Source organism: Phaseolus vulgaris, chromosome 1, assembly GCF_051622355.1.
Source record: "Phaseolus vulgaris cultivar YP4 chromosome 1, ASM5162235v1, whole genome shotgun sequence".
Lineage (NCBI taxonomy): Eukaryota > Viridiplantae > Streptophyta > Magnoliopsida > Fabales > Fabaceae > Phaseolus > Phaseolus vulgaris.
In genome coordinates, this window is record NC_143498.1 from 31,301,503 (window position 1) to 31,323,694 (window position 22,192).

A 22,192-nucleotide genomic window follows, 5' to 3' on the forward strand; every position below is an offset into this window, starting at 1 on the left:
ACGCCTTCTCAGGGTACAACCAAATCAAGATGCACCTAAGAGACGAGAGCAAAACTGCATTCATGACGGAGACATGCAGTTACTGTTATAAGGTGATGCCCTTCGGGCTGAAAAATGCGGGCGCTACGTACCAGAGGCTAATGGATAAAGTCCTGGCGCCAATGCTTGGGAGGAATGTGTACGCTTATGTCGACGACATGGTGGTGGCGTCGCAGAGTAGGGTGCAGCACATGGCAGACCTCGAGGAGTTGTTCAACACAATATCCAAATACCGCCTCAAGTTGAACCCCGAAAAGTGTGTTTTCGGGGTAGAGGCCGGTAAGTTCTTGGGTTTTTTGCTCACCGAGAGGGGAATAGAGGCGAACCCCGACAAATGTGCGGCTATTATCGCCATGCGGAGTCCGACATCGGTAAAGGAGGTGCAATAGTTGACAGGGCGGATGGCGGCGCTCTCGAGGTTTGTGTCCGCCGGAGGAGAAAAGGGGCACCCGTACTTCCAGTGCCTCAAGAGAAACAGTCGCTTTGCCTGGACTGATGAGTGCGAAGCGGCTTTCATTAAGCTGAAGGAGTACCTGGCAACGCCACCGGTTCTCTGCAAGCCGGTAACGGGCGTGCCCCTCCGGTTGTATTTTACTGTAACGGAGCGGGCCATCAGTTCTGTGTTGGTCCAAGAGCAGGACCAGAGTCAGAAGCCCATCTATTTTGTAAGCAAGGCCTTACAGGGGGCTGAGACAAGGTACCAAGCACTGGAGAAGGCGGCGCTGGCGGTAGTATTTTCTGCTAGGAGGCTCTGTCATTACTTCCACAGTTTTACGGTGGTAGTGATGACCAATCTCCCCATACAGAAAGTGCTGCAGAAACCCGATGTGGCAGGAAGGATGGTACGCTGGGCAGTGGAGCTGTCAGAATTCGACATACAGTACGAGCCTAGAGGACCCATCAAAGGGCAGGTGTACGTGGATTTTGTAGCGGAACTTTCGCCCGGAGGTGAGCAAGAGGTGGAAGTGAGTTCACAGTGGCTGCTCTCGGTTGATGGCTCCTCAAACCAACAAGGGAGTGGTGCGGGAATAGTGCTGGAAGGACCCGACGGCATACTGATCGAGCAGGCCTTGCGTTTTGCCTTCAAGGCAAGTAACAATCAAGCAGAATATGAAGCCCTGATTGCAGGAATGCTCTTGGCCAAGGAGATGGGCGCACAGAACCTCCTAGTGAAGAGCGACTCCCAGTTGATTACGGGGCAGGTGTCGGGTGAGTTCCAGGCGAAGGACCCACAGATGGCGGCGTATCTAAAATACGTCCAGTTGTTGAGAGGGGCGTTCAACGCTCTTGAGTTAATACACGTCCCGAGGGAGCTGAATGCCAGAGCTGACCTGCTCACAAAGCTGGCTAGCTCAGGAAAGGGGGGTAGACAGAGGACAGTGATCCAGGAGACTCTCAAAGCTCCGCGTCGATTCGTGGAAGACAACAGGGTGGATGTCCTCCAGATTTATGCATCAAGGGGAACGCCGAGGAGTCATTCCTCATTGACCCAAGATACGCAGAGGGCGCCCCGCATCAGTATATACGCGGGTGTGTCTGAGGAAGAGCAGATGCAGGTCTGTGTCCTGTCCAAGGGAGACACCTGGATGACGCCCTATAAACGATACCTGGCGGATGGGGCCCTTCCAGTGGACCCTGAAGAGGGTAAGAAAATCAAAAGAAATGCCGCAAGATATACTTTGGTGGATGGGGTGCTGTTCAGGCACGGTTTCACTCACTCTATCCTAACATGCGTCAGTGGCGATGAGTGCACCAGGATAATGGCGGAGCTACACGAAGGCATCTGCGGAAGCCATGTAGGAGGAAGGTCCTTAGCCTCCAAGGTAATACGCGCAGGTTTCTTCTGGCCAACAGTGAAAGAGGATTGCGCACGGCACGCCCAGCGGTGTAAGCAATGCCAAAAGCACGCCGACTGGCACAAGGCGCCACCAGAAGAGTTGCGGTCCATATACAGCCCATGGCCTTTCCACACATGGGGAATTGACATCCTGGGCCCTTTCCCACTGGCAATCAGGCAGATGAAATATCTGATCGTCGCCATAGAATACTTCACTAAGTGGATAGAGGCAGAGCCCGTGGCACAAATCACTGCGCATAAGGTACAGCATTTTGTGTGGAGAAACATCGTGTGTCGCTTTGGCGTACCCAGGCGCCTGATATCTGACAACGGGACCCAGTTCGCCAGTCAGCAGTTGAGAAATCTGTGCGCTGAAGTGGGAATCAAGCAAGTGTTCGCGTCAGTCGAACACCCCCAGACCAATGGACAAGTAGAGTCAGCAAACAGAGTTCTGCTGAGGGGGTTAAAAAGAAGGTTAGAGAAGGCCAAAGGGGCGTGGGCGGAAGAGGTGCCAAGGATTGTATGGGCATACCGCACCACGCCCCAATCCTCTACTATGGAGACGCCTTTCAGTTTGGTGTACGGGTCGGACGCGATGATTCTAGTAGAAATACACGAAAGCTCACCGCGTTTTCAAAACTTTGTGGTGGAGGAATCTAATGAGGAGAGACGGGTAAACCTGGATCTGCTAGAAGAGGTCAGGGAAGAAGCTAGAATAAAAGCTGAAGCGATGAAAAGAAGAGTGGAGCGGCAATATAGCTCTAAAGTAAAGCCGCGACAGTTTCAGGTGGGCGACCTAGTGATGAGGAAAGCTCACCCATACGAGTTGGAGAATAAGCTGTCTCCCAAGTGGACCGGGCCCTTCAGAGTTACCGAGGCTAAGGGCAACGGCTCGTACAACCTGGAGACTTTAGATGGAGGCCCTATCCCGCGCAGTTGGAATGCAGCCACCTTAAAATTTTATTTCAGTTGACTTATGTAAGCAGCATGTAACAATTTAGTTGAAGGGGACACTCTTTTTCCCTTTCGGGGGTTTTTTAATGAGGTCACCCTAATAAATGGAAAAACCAGTTGAGAAAAAGAAGTGCCTTGGTTTTCAGCCTTTATCTTTCCTTGTTAGAAGTAATGTGGTGCGCCGCCTAGGCCATGGTGTCGCCAAGGAAGAAGGCGTTGCCTAGGTCTTGGCGTCGCCCAGAAAGAAGGCGTCGCCTAAGTAAAAGCATGCATCGTTGGCAGAACGAGACGAAAGGAAGTCGCGCGGTATATGAAGCATATGCAAAGTAAAGTGGCGTTGTAAAGAATTATGATATTGAAAAGTTGTTACAAGCAATGTTCAGTACAAAATGCAAAAACACAAACAAGCCACTTCTCAGCGCTCATTAGAGTCATCACTGGAGGAAGGCGAAGCCCCTTTCCCAGCCCGCAGCGCTCGAGTAAGTCGTGTCCTCTTTTCTTGGCTTATTTTCGAACCTGCACAAAGGGAACAGATGTATTAGAGACACCGTGAAGAAAGACAGGCACAGTTAGAAAGTAACGAAGGCCGAAGTTGCCTAAGGCAGTGGTTCTCACATATGTACTTCTCAAGAGTCCTAGCGTTGAACTCCAAGCTGATCACCGTAGCAGAGTCAAAGCCTCCCGCCTCAGCAAGAATCCGGCAAGCTATTTGATCACTTGGAGCCAAATTCTTGAGGGGTTTGGCTTTGAGGGCCTTTTCCTCTCTCACCCAGTACAGTGGAAACCCATCCAGAGCGTCGGGAACAAGGTCAGTACGACAGATCTTGAAGAACCGGCCTTTCCACCCGGTGAACGAGCTCTGGAAGGGTGTGAAGAGAACCCTCCCGGGCACATTACTGAGAGTTACCCAGAGGTTGTGTCTCTGTCTCTTCACCTCAAAGAAGTGAAGAAAGAGGTCAACCGAGGGTGCACAACCCAGAAACCCGAAGAGAACGTCGAAGGCCTTGACAAAGGCCCAGCTGTTGGGATATAACTGGGCCGGAGCAACGTTGATCTCCGTCAGCAGTTCCTTCTCAAACCAGGAGAAGGGTAAGCGCACCCCGATGGTCTTGAACACCACCTGGTAAAAGTAAAAGAAAGGGACCCCGTCGTTGGCCCGTTCGTCTCCACACACTGGCTCCCCCAGAGTGCAAGGGAGCACAGCGATGTCGTCATCGTGCCTCCTTGCGAAGGCCCGGTGGTCATAAGAACACAACTCCCCTTTGTGTTCCCGTACGGCCCTGGTGGAGAGCAAGCATGAACACTCATCAAGAAGTTCACTCGAGGCCCAAGGGTACAAGTCTTTGGGACGGACCCTGGAGGAAGCATCGTGCGAAGACATTCTTTAACAAGAGCAGGATGGCCAGAAATGCAAGAGTTGAGCGAGGGGAGCGAAGGTTAGAACAACCCTTCGACAGAGAAGAAAGGGTGCAAGAAGGAAGGGTGCAAGGAGAAAGAACGCAAGTAGGTTATGAAGAGTGAGAAAATGGTGAAGATAGTTCCAGAGTTTGAAGAGTTAAATAAAGCGGTTAGAGCGCCAAACGACGCGAACGGATGCACCGTGCGATTGATACACGTGGCAGAAGATGAAAGGATGACGCTGGCACCACTGGTTTAAATCAGAAAGCGTCGTATCAGCAGAATATCCAGTGGTACGATGCGCCGTCGAAAGTGAGCCAGGGGTACAGCAGGAGTCAGAAAATGGAATGACTAGATACCCCATCAACCATGCAAGCAGCGCCACGTGGATCAAGTCGAATGACAGAAGGTCCCATCAGCTATACAAGGAGCGCCACGTGGATGGCACAGGCAAAGCCTTGGGCTCTTCGCTGTTATCAGGCGTTGACCAAGGCAAGAATTAAGGTCAATGTCGAAGTAAAGGTAACGCCCGAGGCGTTGCCAGGAAGGACGTAAAGGGCGACGACAGCGCGAGATGTCGCGGGCGTCGCCAACCCAAATACCGACTGGCGTCACCTCCCCGATACCCACAGGTAGGAAAGACTGAGGAGGGAGAAGAAATCAAAGAAAGGCAAAGTTAGTCACAGATAAAGTAAGTGAAGCGCGTGAAGGGTTGGCGGGCGACCTTACCCCATCATACCAAACCGCCCAACGAAGTGAAAGAAATGGGCAGAACCCAGATAAAGTAAGTGAAGCGCGTGAAGGGAAAAGATGAGAATGAGATCGCATAGGCAGAATCGTATGTGACAAAGAAATAAAGGCAACCATACGAACGTCCCAAATCAGTAACAAGAGTGCGGATAGTTTAAAGAATTACAAGTTTTGACAGATAAAATCAAAAAACGAAGGTAAAGAATGAAGAGTTAAGCTTGAAGAGGAAGGTGGCGGATGAGGGGCAGCGGTTCAGTCGTTCAAGTCCATGGGCACGACCTTCCCGTCGACTACGTGGTGTGTGGGGTCGCAGTTCGAAAGGTTGACGCCAAGATTCTCGCAGGACGCCTGGGTCAGGGCCTCTTGGAACCCCTCCTCGAAGGTACCCGCCATCTCCTGGATAAGGGACTTTTTCTCCTTCTCCAGTTCCTCAATGGCGGCGTCTCCAGAGGCCACCTGCTTCTCCAGAGCCTTTTTCTCCACGCGAAGCCGGCTAACCTCGACCTGCAGTTTGTCGTAGTCAACTCGGAGAAGGTCCATAGCTTTGGCCTGGGTGGCCATTTCCTCCTCCATCCGCTCCACCTTGGCAGCCTGTTCACATCAACGGTCCTTCAGGTCCTTGTGAGTTTCTGCATCCGCTTTGACCACTTCCTGAAGACCCGCTACCTGCACTTGAAGAGCAACTTCCCGAGTGTAGAAGCCTGCCTGGAGCTCCAATGCCTCCGCCAGTCGCCTCTCTGTTTCCGCTTTGGACTCTTGTATTTGTCTCAGGGAAGTTTGATAGGCTTCGTTCTGGCGTCCCAGGGTCCTCATTTCCTCTTCCAGAGTAGATGCTTTTGTTTCCAAGGCTTGGAGGGTATGAGCTTGCAGGACCGCGTTTCTGGCCTGGGAGCGCCATTCAAGAGCCACCGCCAAGAAGGCCCCCAAGTAGAAAGGCATGCCTTCCCTTCTGTCGGTACCTTCTGGCATAGTCCCGCCACTGAAACCCCTCATCAGATGCATGATTGGAGGAGGGATGGCGATGAAGTCGGGGGCAGCAGCGTCGGGAGCCGGGGAAGCAGTGGTTTCTGGCGGCGGCGGAGGCGGCGCAGATTCAGCACCTTCGCCCCTTTCCTCTTGGAGAATCATAGGAGGGAGTGAGGTTGCGCTTGGTGGGTTGTCCCTAAAGGGGTTCCCTCCCTGCGGCGACGTCTCTACCAGAAGAGGAACCCGCGCGGATTTTCTCCTTCTGAAGGGTGCCACCCCTTCCGAATCCTCATCATCTGACAGAATCACCAAAACCCTTTTCCCTTTGTCAAGGGGGGTTGGAGCCGGTGATGAGGCCGCAGCTAGGGGAACGGCGGCGATAGGCGGAGGAGAATGGGGAGTTGGAAGCACGGCGGAGCCAGGTGGAGACGTCGGAGATGGGCTAGAAGCAGCTTCAGCAGTGACTGGAGGTGGCGGTGACGGAGCCGGTGGGAGAACCGGATTGGCAACAGGGCTGGAGGAGACGCCTGCCTTGGCGGCACGAGCCTCCTTCAGTGCTTTCGCCAACATTATTCTTTTGGAAACGCCCATCACCGATCCTATATCAAGACAGGTCAAACAACAAGGATTAGCGCTAGAACAGTTATGCGAATTCACAATACATGAAGAGGCGTGAAAATGCAAGTAACATTGTACAGCGAAAAATGGTAGCATAAGTTTAATTCAGATGAATCAGCAGGAAGATCCTATGGCCAAATACATGCAGATAACCACAACAACTAATGCATCATAAATCACCCAGAGCAGATACCGAAGTAGGTAGAAAGCCCATGGGCATTGAATTCGTTCGCGATGAGTTTGGCGGTATCGAAGACTATTCCCAGTCCCGCCAAGGCTTTGCATACATCCCGGTCAGGCGGGGCGAGCTCGTCCAGAGCCAAGGGCTTCATGGTTATGGGTTTGTCTGTCCAGTACAGGGGAAAGCCCTCTAAGATGGAAGGATCGCGCTTGGTCGCGCGTACCTTGAAGAATTTCCCCTTCCATCCTTTGAACGAATTCTGGAAGAGCGTAAGGATGATGCGCCCGGCGATGCCAGAAAAGCTCATCCAGAGACTCTTCCCTTGCTTCTTTACCTCGAAGAAGTGAAGAAAAACGTCCACGGAGGAAGGAACGCCTAGATAGCCGCAGAGAATTTGGAACCCCCTCACGAAAGCCCAACTGTTGGGATGGAGTTGGGCGGGAGCAGTGTTTATCTCTGTCAGTAGCTCTTTTTCGAAGGGAGTGAGGGGTAGACGCAGGCCCACCCTCTTGAGCACCATCTGATAGAGGAAAAAGAAAGGGCATCCTCCAGTATCCCGTGAGTCTGCACAAACGGGCATCCCAGGTCGCACCCGGCTTACCAGGACTTGGGAGTCGTGATTTTTGTGGAACGCATTGAAGTTATAGAGGGCAGGGTCCCCCCTATGAGCCTCCACGTCCTCAACAGAGTTCAGGAGGGAACATTCGTCCAGAAGTTCGTCGGGGGCCCAGTCATATTCGCCCTTATAATGAGACTTGGGGAGCGGGGGAGGCGCGGTGGTCTTGGTTTTCGCCATCAACGCCAATGCTGAAGATCAAAAGAGAAAGAAAGGGTTCAGAGAAAAGGGGTTTGGGGAGAAGAAAAGGGGAAAATGGAAGAACCCTAGGAGCGCCCCACCCACAAGAGAACGAAGGGAAGCGAGAGGAACAACGAAGCATACCAACAATATCCAGAGAAATACGAGAATAACGACAGTCCCAGGCAGTTTCCGATAATGCGGCGAAAGTGAAGAGTTGGGAGTGCTCGAAACCATACCTTTGCTGTTGAAATGGAGGCGGTAGGAGAGCGCAGGAAGGGGAGAATCGCAATTGCAGAGAAAAAAGGTTTTGGAGGCGATGAGCAGTGCGAAGTAGCAGAGTGAATGAATGTAACAGTAGGGTGAGCGCGGGGTTTGGAGTAACTTAAACGTTACATTTCGCGACTCAAGAGGCGCTAACTAAGGGCCGTAGGATCGGGCCACGCGTCAGAGGGTCGATTGCCCAGGGGAAACGCAAAGGTCTCTAAAGGAGGACCACGCGATGGGCCACGTGGCGCGCGATCAAGGGTAGCCCAAAAGGTGTTATCATCCCCATTTCAGGGAATGTCCAATCGGTCATTAAGAATACCCTGTGGTTCAGAAAGTGTCGCGTCAGTAATTCGAAAAATTGCTGAGTCAGCAGCGAATGACACGTCATCAGGAAGGCACGCGGATGGTGGGGGCAAGGCTTTAGTCTTTGCGCTGAAGACAAGTCTTCGGCTTAAGACTGGGGGGCTTGTGTACCGTCCCGTATCAGGGCGTTGACTAAGTCAAAGTCAACGACTGGAAAGTCAAAGTCAACTTGAGGCGTCGCCCAGGTGTAGAGACGCCAAGAGGAAGCGTCGCCAAGATAGGACAAGGCGTCGCCAAGGCAAGGCGTCGCCTGGGTGGAGGGGTCGCCCAACCAGGGCGTAGCCAGATCAAACAGTGTAAAAGTAAGGCAATCACAGTATGGTTCCCCGATACCCATGGGTAGGAAAGACCATGGAGGGAACGACGCCGTGGGAAAGCCTCAGGACCCGATATCTCGGGAAAGTGATAAAGAGAAGGAAAAGGTGGCTTCAAGGCCATAGTGATAGTACCAGTGAAGGGCAGCCTGACTCGTGAAGTACCCCTGCCGCCCCAGAGACGCCTTCAGGACAGATACGACCCAAGAGGGAGGTCACGCCCAGGATAACCGGGTGCAGGGTGTGAGAGGAAGGCAGATACGCTCTCAGAGTAAGTGGCTAGATACTTGGGGGCATGAGTTGGCACCCAAAAAGCCACCCCTAGCGCAGTAGCACCCCCAAGCAGGAGGACTCACACGTAGAAACGTCCCCAGATGGGTAGAAACGCCCCCAGATGGGGTCATGGCGTCGTGAGGCCCTCCACGTGTACGACAGCCATGCCAGAATAGAAACACCCTCTAGTCAGGTGCCAGGTAATTAAAGATATTCAATACAGTTTCCCTTTCGAGCATTCGGGTACTATTAGGGCTCCCGAGCGTTTCAACGTCTTAAAATGCGCTACGTTTCGTAATTAAGCGCTTTAATGAGTGCGTTACGTTTGAGATTAAAAGCGCTTTAAGGCGCTTTAAATGCTGGGGCAGTTTAAATAGCGCTGGGAATGTCGGAAAAAGGGTTGGAACCTTTGGCAAATTGGCGAGAAACTCTCTGGTTGCTTGCCCGTGCTTGAAGATTACGTACAAGTGACTGGAGAACATTTTTGCCTGAAGGAGACAACACACACATATACACAGTTCTTTTACCACCTTCAGAGTGCCACACGCGGTGCTCAGATACGTGGGTGGACAGTTTTTTGGTGTTTCTTGCTGGCTGACTTGAGCGTCGGAGTGCACACGGCCGCTAGGGCGCCTCTTTGTCCCCTTTTTTGCAGGAATCCGCGGGCAACCAGCGGGAAGGAGACCCCAGCTGACGGTTGAGGTCGTGCACGAAGACGTCCCTGTCAACCGGACGAAACATGAAGTTTATTAAGAAGTTACATATGAATACCTTTCTTTGTAATCCATTATAGTGATGTTAATAGGTTTATTATGAAAAATAAGAAGAAACCTTTTATTACAAAAAAGAAGACGTATACAAATTATTGGTTTTTTGTTAATATAATAGAACAAAGTTATGAGAAATATAAATAGTTTTGGATTAAAGAATTTTGGTACCTGATATGTATGGTTGTAACAGTATGTTCAAACATTTTCAAATATTTCTCTGTAAACCACATTAGTAGTTGAATGACCGGTATTTCCATTATCATCCAAAATCAATTGTTTCAACCCTTTCTTGGATTTTACTCTGGAAACAACAACATATAATTGTCCATGTGTAAACACTGGACGTGGTAGATATAGACCAACTTTATTAAGTGTTTTACCTTGGATTTTATTTATTGTCATAGCAAAGCACAAAGATATTTGGAATTTTCTTCTATGAAACTTAAAAGACAACCTTGATTCAGTAGGAGTCAAGTTCATTATAGGAATAAATGTGTTATCACCAATATTTTTTCCAGTAATAACTTTGACACCCATAACATTCTTCCCCAAGTGAATTACTTGTAATCTTGTTCCATTGCAAAGTCCATTGGCTTGATCAATATTCCTTAGAAGCATTATTGGAACTCCAACTTTTAATTTAATACAATGATTAAGAATTCCGGAGAATTTGATATCATTCAAAAATTCAGTTGTAAACCACTTAGCATGAGCATTTTCTTGTTCATCAGATTGGCACGGGGTGTCTGAACTTAAATAACTAACTTCTTTTCCAGGGATTAAGAATAAAATGAACTTATTCACTTTTTCCACACATTCTGTAGTAGGACACAGTATTGCACCATCATAAGAAAATCCATCAGAGCTAAGATTCTGCATGTAGCCTGGATAAACAAATTCAACCAAGTGCAATAAAGGTTGATCAACATTTAGAATTAAAATGTCTTGTGGTATTTCAATAGTTGCTTGTCCCAAATCATTTAACTCCATATCTCCATCTCCAATATAAAGTATCAAATATGCAAAGTCTTTTATTTCTGTTGCAGTTTGCTTTGATTTTTCACTGTTTAATCTCATATTCTCTGTAAGTTTGAAGACTTTGCAGTGTTTCCATAATTCAGTGTAGCTTACTATTGCCTTCACAATGTCATATCTTGATCCATTTCTTACAATAGACAATATCTGCCAAAAATCACTTCCTAATACAATGACTTTACCACCAAAAGATTTGAGAGCGATTTCTTCACTTACAACCCTCATAACATCCCTTAAAGTCCTATCTAGATCTTCAAAGCAGAACCTATTGATCATTGGAGCTTCATTCCATATAATTAATTTAGTTTCAATCAGCAATCTGGAACGAAAACTTCCTTGAGGTAGTTGCAGGTTGAATGTTCATTTATTAACAAAGGAATGCAAAAGGTAGAATGAGTTGTTTTTCCTCCAGGTAGTAACAAAGAAGCTATACCGCTAAAAGCTACATTCAACACAATCAACCCTTTAGATCTAATGGCAATAGACAAAGTTTTCCACATAAAAGTTTTTCCCGTGCCACCATAACCGTATAAGAAAAAAAAACCGCCAACTTGTGACAATACTGCTATCATTATATTCTCATACACATCTAGTGCTCTGCAATTAGAGATTGAAAAAGAGAAGCATGCATTTCAGACATTTGTATTTTGTCATAATTTAATCCATCAATAATGAATCTATTCTCATAAATAAAAGAATCTGAATGAATTGGTTGTGGTAGATTGTTAAAGTCTTTTAAATATTTACTATTATAAAGTAATAAGTCTTCTACTTGTAGAAGACAAAGGTTTTCTAATTGACCATCTTCAATTGTAAGACCTAGCAAAAAAAAAAATGTCATTCGTTGAGGAAAACAATATGTTATAAACTTTGAGGAAACATAAATTTATACCTGGTAGGTTAAACTCTTTTCGTTTTTGGTATACAATGTCATCCAATAACAATTTCCAAGTTTTGTTCCAAAATTCCTCAGGTCTAGACATAGTATTCATGAGTAACAGTGAAACAAACAATCTACTTAATTGAATTCCTGAAGCAAGGTTGCTGGCCTCAATAATTGCATCAGTAAATTCTTTATCCACTGCCAATAACCCCATTGCATAGCAAGCCTCCTTATATGTTTTGTAAATTACACTATTAACAGTCCTGATGTTATCATAATCACAACAACCCTTTTTAAAGTTCAATAATAACCTGAGGTAATATAATTCCCTTGACCCAAGAGGAATATATCTAAGCCTTCCAACAGTAACACCCCTCTTCCTTGGTTTCCATTCTCTTTGTTCTGCTATCCAAACAAAATGGCTAGGATATTCAGAATAAGTCAAATTTTTCCCCTCTGGATAAATTCTGTTAGCCTCAAACCAGGCTAAATACATTGTTCTTTTATGTCATTTGTATGAAATATTTCTTTAATTTCTTCATTGTCTTTAAATAGAATTGGTTGTTCGTAAAATAGATGAAAAGTTAACCTTTGAACTGGAGGCCTTCTATGATGAATATCAAAGGCAAATATGTTAGAATTGATGGCTCAAACAAGAAGGGGGGGGGGTGAATTGTTTATGAAAGTTTTTCTCAAATAATGACTAAGAATGAAGTTCTTTAATGATTTATAGAAAGAAGAACCAAAGAAGCCAAAAGAAATAAGCTATTAAAACTGTTGTCAGTAAAACAATCGATTGATATTTTTATATAACCGGTTGTTTATGTTTCAGAGATAAAAGCAAGTATAAGTAGTTTATAAGGAAGGAATATCAACCGATTGAAAATACGAACTAACCGGATGATTATGACAGCAAATCAAATATCAAACAGATTATAATAGAGAGAGAGATAGTGAAAGAGATCAAATAAGGGAGGATTTTACTAATGGAGGAAGAGGTCATTCACCCAAACATTTGAAGTTCTTCCTTCTAGTATTCTAAAAAATTAAAGAAGAATTAAAATAAAGAGAGGACCAAACCTAAAGCCAAAAGAAGACTCAAGAATGGGCTTCAATTAATATCTCTCTTTATAGTTTCTTTTGTATAAATTTGTAAATAATATAGAATAGTGTTTAGGTAGGTGCTAAGAGGGAAACCTAAAGATACCTCTTGTGTAAAGCATCTTTAGATATTAGCTTTAGAAAGTTTTAGAAAGATATCCCTTCCTCCTTCACTTTAGGCGCTAGAAGTGGAAGAGTTACAAGGGAACTTTAGTTAGCTTCTTTTGTAAGCCTCTTGTACTTTCATGACCGGTCCTTCTCCTATATAAGGAGGGCTTGAGTCTTTCTAATAGAGATTTGATATTTTGAGTAAAGAAATTCTCCCAAATTGGTGAGTGATTGAGAGAATTGTGTCTTCTCTTCTTCTAGTCTTATCTTGAGTGCATCTTGAAACCTCAAGTGGCGGCATCTACACTCATTTTGGAGCCTTACATCCTTCAAGTGGCGTGTTCATCTCCAAGAACTCCAACCACATAAGTTCCCTATTTCATTTCATCTTCTTCATCCATTTTCCCTTCATTCCAAATTATCCATTTTTGTTCTACTTGTTTGTTTTCACTTTCAATCGATGCAATCTCTTCCTTATGATGTACTCTTTCATTTGCTGCACTTATATTCAATTTTAACTGGTGTAAATTGGTTGTTCTTGCTGTTTTTGTCGCGTCCTCCATGGGTATGATTGCTATATGTTGTGTTCTTGAGTTTCTATCCATGGGTTTGTTGTTCAAAATGGGTTTCTATGTGAGTTTGTATGTTTTGGTGAGTTCTTGAATGTTAAGAACATTGATCCAATTCTTAAAAAGTGCCAAATCATATTCCAACTCAAGTTGAATCCATAACATGTCCTTAGAATATCCCTATCATGTTATTGGAATCACATCATGTGGTATCAAAGTCTTAGGTTTGTTCTTGTTTGTGTTTGAGTTGTTTTGGCACTTTTAATTCAAGAACTTTACATTTTTGTTGTTACCTTTCTGTTTTATGTTTATTTTTGGGTATTTCTTGCTGTTTTTCTTCTTCTTATTACATTGTGTTTGTGTCATTTTTATTTTTGAATCCTTATAAGTTTTTTCAAAGTCATGTTTCTCCAAAAATGTTATCAATTCTTTGAGGTCCTTTTGTTGTAATTTTTGTTTCTTGATTTTGTGTTGAGTACAATTTTCTGTGTTTGTTTCTTGATCCTTTGGTGCATTTTCTTTTTAGTATTGAGTTCATACTTGTGTAATAGACCTATACAAGTTCTTAAACATCATTTCTATTATGTCTTTGCTAGTTCTTAATTTTGTTTTTCATTCCTATTAGGTTTCCTTTGTTTCTTGAAAACGTGTTGACTGTTTCGATTTATTGCAATTTATTTGCTTACTAGAAATTTCTGAAATTCTGGATTTGAGTTCTTCAAAGTGTTATAAAAGAATAGAAAAAAGAATTACATCAAAATTCCAGGTACAAAAAATATGGTAAATGAAATAGGATCAGTGTGTAATTTTGCCGAAAAAAATGCGGTAATCTAGCAGTGATTTTGCAAAATTTATCGCAATTAATTGGCTTACATTTTTTTGTGTAATTCCAGTGCCATTGTTGATATAAGATCTTGAACTTTCTGTTGTTCCAATTTCATTATCCAGTTCGCTTTATACAATTCCAGATAAATTTGTGAAGTCACGCACAGTTTGCACAAAAATATTTTTCCCGTAGTTCTATTTTTGTTTTCTTCATCTATTCTAGTGCTTTTCTCTAGGTTTCTTTTGTGTGCCATCCTTTTCATTGAGTACCTTGTTTTATTGTTTGTCTTTTATCCACTATTATTTGTGTTTGTCATAACTCTTGTATTCCTTTTGTGTAGCCTTTCTTGTGTTACACCTTTTCTTGTTTGTCTTTTCTTGTTCTTTGAGTTTTGTGGTGCTTTAGCTTTGAAATTGAGTGCTTTTGCTTTGACATCTTTCATTTGAGGTTACTAAGGCCTCAAGAGCAGATTGGTTGAGGGAAGTATTCTTTCTTGGAGTGACTTGAGTGACTTTTAATTTTCAGTACATCTCTATAATTGTTCTTTTTGCTAACCTTGTTTTTCTTAATATTGTTTGCTATTGTGTTAGCTATTTTCTTTGTAAAATGAATACATATTCAAGTGCTGAATATTCCAAGCCACATTCTACTCATAAGGCTTATGTTCTTAATGAATTAAAAGAAGCAAAACAAGCCCTTGCTCTCAAAGATGAAGCTATGAAAAGATTTGAAGAAAGATTAGAAAAAGTTGAATTGAAGCAAGAAAGCTCTTGACATTCCATTCATGGAAGACATCATTCTTCTAGGCATTCTTCCAAAGATTCTTCCAATGCTCACGGCCATGGAGAAGATTATAGGAGAAGGAGGCATCATCATCATTCCCATGGAGAAAGCCATCACCATAAACAAAGACATCACCAAGAAGCAAAGCCTCAACTTTCTTTTGTAAAAGTACCTAGCTTTAATGGTGATAGTGATCCTAATGTGTATTTAGATTGGGAGGCTAAATGTGAAAATTTTTTTAAAGCCTATGAGGTTGAGGAGGACCAAAAGGTGAAAATAGCTGCCTTAGAATTTGTAGATTATGCCATGAAATGGTGGTATAGCCTTGTAACGGACGTTTGCTATAACAAGAGACCTCCTGTGGTCTCTTGGAACGATTTGATAGAGTGTATGCGCCTTAGATTCGTGCCACCACACTGTAGGAAAGACCTAATGTTGAAGCTCCAACGGTTTCAACAAGGCACGCTAAGTGTGGATGCTTATTTTAAGGAGTTAGAAATGCTTTTACTTAAAGTACTCATGAAAGAAAGTGAGGAAGCTATGATAGCTAGGTTTGTGAGTGGTCTAAGAAGGGATATTCAAGATATTGTTGAACTTCAAGAGTATTTATCTTTGGGATCTTTGGTTCACCTTGCAATGAAGGGTGAATCCTAACTTGCAAAGAAAAATGCTTTTAAAACTTCTTCCAATGATGGCTACTACAACAATTCTTGGAAAAATAAAAAAAAAGTTTCAAACCTTCCTTCTAAAGATTTTTCTTTCACACCTAAAGAGTCTAAGCCTTCTACTTCTACTCATATATCACCAATCAAATCGTCTAGTAAGAAATGTTTTAAATGTTTGGGATATGGTCACATAGCTTCTAATTGCCCTTTTAAAAGGAATATGTTTGTGCATAATGGGGTAGTGGTTAGTGAGCATGATTCCAATTCATCTAGGCATTCTTCACCTTATAAGCCATCAAGTGAGATTGAAAGCAAAAGTCCTTGTGAAGGTGACTTATTAATGATAAGGCGAATGTTGGGAACAATTCCAAAATCTTTGGATGATACCCAAAGAGAAAATATTTTTCACACCTGCTGTCTTATCAACAACAAGTTATGTTCCTTGATTATTGATGGGGGTAGTTGCAATAATGTGGCTAGTACAAGAGTTGTGGAGAAGTTAGCCTTACCCACTATCTCTCATACCAAGTCTTATAAATTGCAATGGTTAAGTACCGAAGGTGAAATCATGGTTAACAAACAAGTCCTCATTAACTTTGCAATAGGAAAGTATAAAGATGAGGTTTTATGTGATGTTGTGCCCATGGAAGCAACTCATCTTCTTTTAGGAAGGCCTTGGCAATATGATAGACAAGTTTTACATGATGGCCTATCCAATACAATGTCTTTTTCCTTCCAAGGGCGCAAGGTTATCTTAAAACCCCTCTCTCCCAAAGAGGATCATGAGGACCAAATAAAAATGAAAACTAAAAAAGAAAATGAGAAAGCAAAAGAAGTAAGTATTAAACCGAGTCACACCACTTTATCCACTAAATGAATCATGTTGACTCGTGCTATGCCTCAAGTTGAACCTCAAAGGTATTCTTCTTCTTTATCTTTTTCATTACCCAAGGTTCCTATTTCAACACCAACTTGGTTAAAGAATGTTAGAGATGATTTTTTCATATCTCCTAATGGTTTTTACCATTTAAGAGGACTTTTTCCAAAATATATCATCATTCCCAAACAATTTTTTCCAACTTGGTATGTTTATAGGACCTCCTTTTCTGAACTCCCACTGCTTACAAATTCCAAGTCATGTTTGCCTTTTTTTTATTCAACTGTTAATTGTACAAGTAAACTGACTTTGTTATATGCAGGGATTCAGAATTCGTGGTCGAATTCTCACCAACTCGAGAAGTATGATAGAGATCAAATAAGGGAGGATTTTACTAATGGAGGAAGAGGTCATTCACCCAAACATTTGAAGTTCTTCATTCTAGTCTTCTAAAAAATTAAAGAAGAATTAAAATAAAGAGAGGACCAAACCTAAAGCCAAAAGAAGACTCAAGAATGGGCTTCAATTAATATCTCTCTTTATAGTTTCTTTTGTATAAATTTGTAAATAATATAGAATAGTGTTTAGGTAGGTGCTAAGAGGGAAACCTAAAGATACCTCTTGTGTAAAGCATCTTTAGATATTAGCTTTAGAAAATTTTAGAAAGATATCCCTTCCTCCTTCACTTTAGGCGCTAGAAGTGGAAGAGTTACAAGGGAACTTTAGTTAGCTTCTTTTGTAAGCCTCTTGTACTTTCATGACTGGTCCTTCTCCTATATAAGGAGGGCTTGAGTCTTTCTAATAGAGATTTGATATTTTGAGTAAAGAAATTCTCCCAAATTGGTGAGTGATTGAGAGAATTGTGTCTTCTCTTCTTCTAGTCTCATCTTGAGTGCATCTTGGAACTTCAAGTGGTGGCATCTACACTCATCTTGGAGCCTTAAATCCTTCAAGTGGCGTGTTCATCTCCAAGAACTCCAACCACATAAGTTCCCTATTTCATTTCATCTTCTTCATCCATTTTCCTTTCATTCCAAATTACCCATTTTTGTTTTACTTGTTTGTTTTCACTTTCAATCGGTGCAATCTCTTCCTTATGATGTCCTTTTTCATTTGTTGCACTTATATTCAATTTTAATCGGTGCAAATTGGTTGTTCTTGTTTTTTTTATCACGTCCTCCATGGGTATGATTGCTATATGTTGTGTTCTTGAGTTTCTATCCATGGGTTTGTTGTTCAAAATGGGTTTCTATGTGAGTTTGGCTTGGTTAATTACTTGTGTTTTGGTGAGTTCTTGAATGTTGTACCGTCCCGTATCCGGGCGTTGACAAAGTCAAGGTCAAAGTCAACATCGAGGTCAAAGTCAACATAAGGCGTCGCCTAGGCGAGGCGACGCCAAGTGCAAGCATTGCCAAGGCGGGGCGTCGCCAAGATAAGACGTCGCCTAGAGCAGGCGTCGCCAAGGTAGGGCGTCACCAAGGTGAAATGTCACAAAAGCAAGGCAATCATAGTGTTGCTCCCCGATACCCATGGGTAGGAAAGACCATGGAGGGAGTGACGCCGTGGGAAGGCCTCAAACCCCGATAACCCGGGGTAGCATTAAAGAAAAGAGAAAGGTGGCTTCAAGGCCATAGTAATAGCGCCGGTGGAGAGCAACCTGACTCGTGAAGTGCCCATGTCGCCCCAGAGAGGCCCTTGGGATAGTTACGACTCATGAGAAGGGTCACGCCTAGGGGTAGCCAGGTGCAGGGTACGAGAGGAAGGCAGATACGCTCTTAAAGTGAGTGACTAGAGGTTTGGGGGCATGAGTTGGCACCCAGAAAGTCACCCCTTGCGCAGATGCACTCCCAGGTAAGAGAACTCACACGAGGAAATGCTCCCATGTGGGGTCACGGTGCTGTGAGGCCCTCCACGTGTAATAACAGCCAAGTCAAAACAGAAACATCAATTTGTCAGGTACAAGGTAATTAAAGTTATTTAAGTTAAAGTTTACGTTTCGAGCGTTTAAGGTACTTTAAATGCTTCGAGCGGTTTAAACGTCTTAAAAGCGCTGAACGTTTCATGACCTTAAATGCGCTTTAAGATGCTTTAAATGCGAGGGTAGTTTAAATAGAACCTTGAATGTTGGAAACGGGGTTCGAACTTTTGGCAGATTTCCCGAGAATACACTCTAGTTGCTTGCTCGAGTCTTGTGGCTACGCACAAGGGACTAGAGAAAGGTTGTTTGCCAGAAGGAGAAAAGATACATAATACACAGTTTCGTTTACCACCTTCAGAGTGCCATTCACGGTGCTCCGACACGGAGGTGTAGAGTTTTTGGTGTTTCTTGCTAGCTGACTTGAGCGTCGAAGTGCAAACGGCCGCTAGGGCGCCCTTTTGTCCTTCTTTGCAGGTATCCATAGGTAGCCAGAGGGAAGGTGTCCCTAGCTGACGGGCAAGGTTGCGCACAAAGACGTCCTAGGTCAACCGGTCGGAACATTTGGCGCCCACCATGGGGCCGATTTAAAACATCAGTCCCATCGCAAGCTTCAGGAGATCTATCGAAGCTACTATAACATTGGCAGAAGTTCGAGGAAACAGTGAAGAATGAGGGCCACCACTAGACAAGGTTCCGCACGCACTGCGAGTGAGGAAATGTCCATGCAGCAGGTCATGGAAATGATGCGGGGGCTGCAGGATGAGATGGCGGAATCGAGGGTGGAACAAGAACGCATGCAGGCTGGTCTCGCAGCCTCACGTGTGAGAAACGAAGAACTCCACCGTATAAATGAAGAGTTGCGCCGGGGTTTGAGCAATAACCAAGGGCAACGTGAACAAGATGAGACCGAGCGTCTCACCCCGCCAAGGGAGTTTTCCACACCCTTCTCGCAGGAGATCCTGGATGCAGTAATCCCCAACACGTTCGCGGGACCCAAGGTGATCTTCACTGGGATGGAGGATCCTGAGGCGCATCTCACTGCATTCCACACGCAGATGGTGTTGGTAGGCAGCTCCGATGCCGCGAGATGCAAGCTCTTTATGAGCACCTTGACGGGGATGGCAATGGATTGGTTCATCAGCCTTCCAAATGGCCATATCACCTCCTTTCCGCAGTTGTCGCAGCTGTTTAGAGAGCAATACTTGGCGAACAGGGCTCCGCCGCTAGTTTCCTACGACCTGTTTGATGTAAAACAGTATCAAGGTGAGACCTTGAAGGAATACATCAACCGTTTCGGGGCCCAAGTAGTAAAATTTGGTACTTCAGAGGAGCATATGATCGTGTACGTATTCAAAAAAGGCGTATGTCCCGGCCCTTTTTGTGAATCGATTATTCGCAATCGCCCTAGGACCTTCGCTGAAATACGGCGTCGGGCGGTGGAGCATATCGCCTCCGAGGGAGAGGTGTGTGAGAAGCGCACCAGCGTCGTACCCTCACGCCCGAGAGCGCAGACGCGGGATCAACCCGTCAGGGTCAACGAGACCACGACGGGGAGAAAGAAGCCAGAGGGGAGACGCCCCTATGAGACCAGAAAACCCCAGCCCAGGGGTCCAGCAGGAGGGGATCGCTCGGCCAGGGAAAGGGCAAGGCCAGCGAGGTACAACTTTGTGGTGGAATTGAAGGATCTGATTGCCGTGCCCAATATAGCTGAAAGGTTGAGGCGACCGGCGAAGACTGACAAGGTGTTAGGGCCTCGCAAGGACTCTTGGTGCGAGTTCCACGAAGCTTTTGGTCATCACATCGACAACTGCCTGTCGCTGGGTTACCAGCTAGATGAGTTGGTGAGAAGCGGGTTTCTGAAGGATTATGTCGCAGAGCCCGCCACGACCACGACCCTGCCAGCACCAGCGGAAGAACAAACGCACAAGATGCCTATCCTCGGCAAAGTCCACACCATTGCTGGTGGCTTTTCCGGCAGAGGACCCACCGCCTCCCAACGAAAGAAATACGCGAGGGGGATCAATTCAATTGAAGAAAGAATCTCAGGTAATCCGTGGGAGTCAGACCTCGTGTTCACGAGGGAGGATCTGCAAGATGTTGTGCCGCACGACAACGACCCCGTAGTCATTTCAGTTGTCACGGCGGGCAGAAAGGTGCACAGGGTTCTTGTCGACCAAGGAAGCTCTGCAGATGTCATGTTCTGGTCGACATTCAACAAGTTGCGGTTGTCTCCCGACCTCTTGAGACCCTACACAGGGTGCTTATAGGGGTTTGCTGACAACCAAGTGGAAGTACGAGGCTACTTGGAATTGAGGACAACGTTCACAGATGGAACGGCCTCGCGTATCGAAAGCATCCGGTACTTGGTCGTAAACGCCAATTCCGCCTACAACATCTTGTTGGGTAGACCAGCGTTGAACAGGCTGAACGCAGTAGCCTCCATGCGCCATATGAAGATGAAGCTGCCAGATCTCAGTGGCAAAGTGATTGTCATCATGTCGGATCAGGAGGAAGCGCGGAAGGCTTTTATTAAGGGAGGAAGAGGACATCCACCCTCACATTTGAAGTTCTTCCTTCTAGTCTTCTCAAAATTAAAAGAAGACATAAAATAAAGTAAGGATCAAGCCTAAAGCCAAAGAAGTCTACAAGCCGTCAAAGAATGGGCTTCAAATAAATATCTCTCTTTATAGTTTCTTTTATAAAATGTAGAATGTTTAAATATATAGTTTTTAGGAAGGTGCTTAGAGGGAAACCTTAGATACCTCTTTTGTAAAAGCATCTTTAGGCATTAGTTTAGAATTTCCTAGAAGGTGAGTCTTCATGCTTCACTTTAGGTGCTAGAAGTGAGTAGCATGCAAGGGACTTTTGGTTAGCTTGTTTTGTAAGCTTCATGACCAGCCCTTGCTCCTATAAAAGGAGGGCTTAGGTCCTTCATAATGCAGATTGGAATTGAGAGTAAAGAAACTATACTCAAATTTTGAGTGAGCATTGGAGAGCTTTTGAGCCTTCTTCTCTAGTCTTATCTTGATGGATCCATGGTGTCCTCAAGTGGCGGCAGCACACTAATCTTGGAGCAGCCATCCTCCAAGTGGCGTGATCAATCACCTACTCTTCCATCTCCATAAGTGTTCTTTTCTCTAGCTTTGTGTCTTCTTCATTTTCATGTCTAGCGTAATTGTTCTTGCCTTTACCGTCTCGTATCCGGGCGTTGACAAAGTCAAGGTCAAAGTCAACATCTAGACTCAAAGTCAACATAAGGCGTCGCCTACGAGAAGAAACGCCAAGTGCCAGCGTCACCACGAGGAAGCGTCGCCAAGGCAGGGCGTTGCCTAGGTGAAGGCGTCGCCCAACCAGGGCGTCGCCAAGATTAAATATCACTAAGACAAGGCGATCACAGTGTGATTCCCCGATACCCATGGGTAGGAAAGACCATGGAGGGAGCGACGCCGTGAGAAGGCCTCAAGTCCCGATAAATCCGGAGTAGTGATGAAGAGAAGATAAAGGTGGCTTAAAGGCCATAGTGGTAGCACCAGTGTAGGGCAGCCTGACTCGTGAAGTACCCCTGTTGCCCCAGAGACGCCTTTGGGACAGATACGACTCAAGAGGAGGGTCACGGCCAGGGTAGCCAGGCGCAGGGTACGAGAGGAAGGCGTATACGCTCTCAAAGTGAGTGACTAGATGATTGGGGGCATGAGTTGGCACCCAAAAAAGTCACCCCTTGCGCAATAGCACTCCCAAGCAGGAGGACTCACACGAAGAAACGTCCCCAGATGGGGTCATGGCGCTGTGAGGGCCTCCACGTGTACGACAGCCAGGTCAGAATAGAAACACCATTTAGTCAGGTACTAGGTAATTAAAGTCATTTAATACAGTTTCTGTTTCGAGCGTTTAAGGTACT

The 22,192-nt window shown here is 45.1% G+C and overlaps 1 protein-coding gene across 1 annotated transcript; it reads right to left on the reverse strand.

Annotated features, from left to right (window-relative positions):
- Positions 1-9,724: 9,724 nt before the first annotated feature.
- Positions 9,725-11,943, reverse strand: LOC137815784 (uncharacterized). The gene is made up of 3 exons (XM_068618897.2): positions 11,576-11,943; positions 10,998-11,161; positions 9,725-10,845 (listed from the first exon to the last, which is right to left on the reverse strand). The coding sequence occupies exons 1-3, from the start codon at positions 11,941-11,943 to the stop codon at positions 9,725-9,727; spliced, it is 1,653 nt and encodes a 550-aa protein (XP_068474998.2).
- Between the last annotated feature and the right edge of the window lie 10,249 nt (positions 11,944-22,192).